The 2,472-nt window shown below is 33.2% G+C and overlaps 1 protein-coding gene across 1 annotated transcript in view; it reads right to left on the bottom strand.

Annotated features, from left to right (window-relative positions):
* Positions 1-628: 628 nt before the first annotated feature.
* Positions 629-2,472, bottom strand: part of LOC119591787 (palmitoyl-protein thioesterase 1-like) — a 9,506-nt gene continuing 7,662 nt past the window's right edge. Inside the window, exons 6-8 of the mRNA XM_037940532.1 lie at positions 1,591-1,696; positions 1,237-1,407; positions 629-1,025 (exon numbers count right to left, since the gene is read on the bottom strand). Of these exons, the coding sequence (XP_037796460.1) occupies positions 900-1,025; positions 1,237-1,407; positions 1,591-1,696 (403 nt within the window). The 3' untranslated portion in view covers positions 629-899. The remainder of the gene's footprint in view (positions 1,026-1,236; positions 1,408-1,590; positions 1,697-2,472) is intronic.

Genomic DNA, 2,472 nt, shown 5'->3' on the forward strand with positions numbered 1-2,472 from the left:
CTTAGCCAGAATTCCTTTTTATTGTGAGCAATTTGTGAAGTTTTACGGTAGCATGGATTTTCTTTTTCACTGAATCAAGTAAAAAATACCATATATTGTAAAAGGCAATTTTGATAAAAGTCATGGAATACATGGTGTCTAAGTATAAAAAAGAGTATCTTGGGAAATTTTGAATTTACAGAATTTAACTGGATTATGATTACTATCACTATAGTCCAGAAGGATGTATCTAATGAATATTTGTAATAATAGGGTAGAATGCATGTGTAAAACTTGGTGCCACTGTCACTATCAGAAAACTTCACACAGGGTATAGATACAAATTTTGTTATTGCCTCCAAAATGTCCATTCCAAGTCTAATATCTAGAAGCAGATAAATGCTATTTAGCAACTTCTGCTCAAGCAACCCCTACAATGTCCATACATTTGCCAAAGTTCATCCTAATCCTTGTGCTTTTTCTTTCAGTATTATTTCATACTAGTGCAGTCTTCACTCATGCGAATATCGAATACACAGGATGGTGAATCAACAATTATAATGAAACACATAAAAATTGTCAAGAACGATAAATTCTAATGATTTTTTAAACTCACTTACAAAATATTGGGGTAGAGAAAATTCATTTCAAATATAAATAGGCCTTTATATCAATAAAATAATACACTGTAGAGTCAAATTGATATATTACAACACACTTGGTATGTGAGTGCAAATGTTAAATTCATTCAATTAGCTAAAAATTTTGAGGAAATATTATACAAAAATAAAACAATAAGTCTTCAGAGGAAACACACTGTAATCACAATAATCTACATAAAAACAGCTGAATAAAGACAATGTAATCAGAATTATCTGTTGTAGAAATATCCAATTAAAGGCACTAAAATCAAGGTGACCTTAAACCACAAATTTATCAACAATCTCTTCCAGGAACCACTGGTCATCAAAATTGAGATGGTCAGCTGCAACACTAAGGAAGTGGAGCTTTCCTGCTGTGTCCATTTCCTTCAGTCCCAGACGGTCCTGTAATGAGGAATTTTATATACTACCATAACAGAACATAACATTAAAAAAGTAAGACTGTAGCAGAATGCAGAAGATTATACTTAAGGCTTAACTATTTTCCTGGATAAGAAATTACACTAAAAATAACCCCATACAAGAATCTAACCACATAAAAAGTTGATATCAAATATAAATCACAAAACAATAACAATGAAACAGCAAATATGACCTCAATGTAGAGCTGCGTCTGCTGCAAGGGTAAGACCTCGGAATCCTGGCCTGGACTGTAAAATCCAAACCACTCGCTCTCGGGAGGGACAACCATGGAATCCTCCTCAAACTTGACCATGACAAAGTTCTCCAGCTTTTTGAGGTTTTCACGGTATGACTCATTTATGACCTGATTTTCAAAAAAATTATGTGATATGAAGTAAAAAATCCATTGTTAAATATTTATACTAATATTACATATTAAAGAAATATAAATTATTTTCAGTTCTGAGTCAGGGTATACCATCTAATTTCTTTTAGAAACAAAGATGACTTTACTGTATCTATTACCAAAAATTAATAAACATCAAACCTCCTCATTATTGATGTCTGCCAGGAAAATGGATGCATTACGGTATTCATCTTCATGAAGAGGATCATGCCAATACTGTGCCTGTACCAATGAGTTTTGGATCCAACTGCACACAAAAAATAAACATTATTTTTATGAGGTATATAATTAATTCAGAAAACTATTGCCATATTAATTAAACTATGTTCAGATTCAATAATATTTTCATGCTGAATTTTCTTAAAAGAAGCACTCAAATTTAAAAAAAGGTTTTGAAATTCCAAACTAGCTCACTTCATAAATAGACAACAATACAAGCAAACAGAAGAGGTACCTTACAGGATCAAAATAACTGCTTTATTCAAGAGGTAGGTTAACAGCATGATAGAAATCTTGGTATAAAAAGACAGATACTTGTTTAGTTAAGATAAACTAAAAGAGTAAGAAGTTTTCTACTGCAGAGACAATACTGTCAAGTAGAAATGCCAACAGAACAACCAGCTAGTAGTCAGAAATCTAGGCCTAAATATAATAATAGGGAGACAGTATAATGAGGACATATTGAACAATCACTTACGATACATAGGATCCATAGTTAAGCACTCTGCGGACATATTCACAGAAGCGTGACTGTTGTGGCAACTCAGGGCAGTGAGGAAAGCCAAATACACCCTGTTGTTGGCCACCAATACTGATAAAATTCTTCATAGCTGGTTTTGGACACCTTTCTGCCACTGCACGCCTGCACACAATAAACCATCACCAAACAAGTCAAGCCCAAGTCACAATTCTAGCACAAAATATGTGGAAAATAACATAAAATCTATACACACAAAGATGCACACAACAAATGTGGGTTTTGCACATTCATAGGTGTCTTAAAACCCATTGCCTGGAGATGTA

This window comes from Penaeus monodon, chromosome 29 (assembly GCF_015228065.2).
Source record: "Penaeus monodon isolate SGIC_2016 chromosome 29, NSTDA_Pmon_1, whole genome shotgun sequence".
Taxonomy (NCBI): domain Eukaryota; kingdom Metazoa; phylum Arthropoda; class Malacostraca; order Decapoda; family Penaeidae; genus Penaeus; species Penaeus monodon.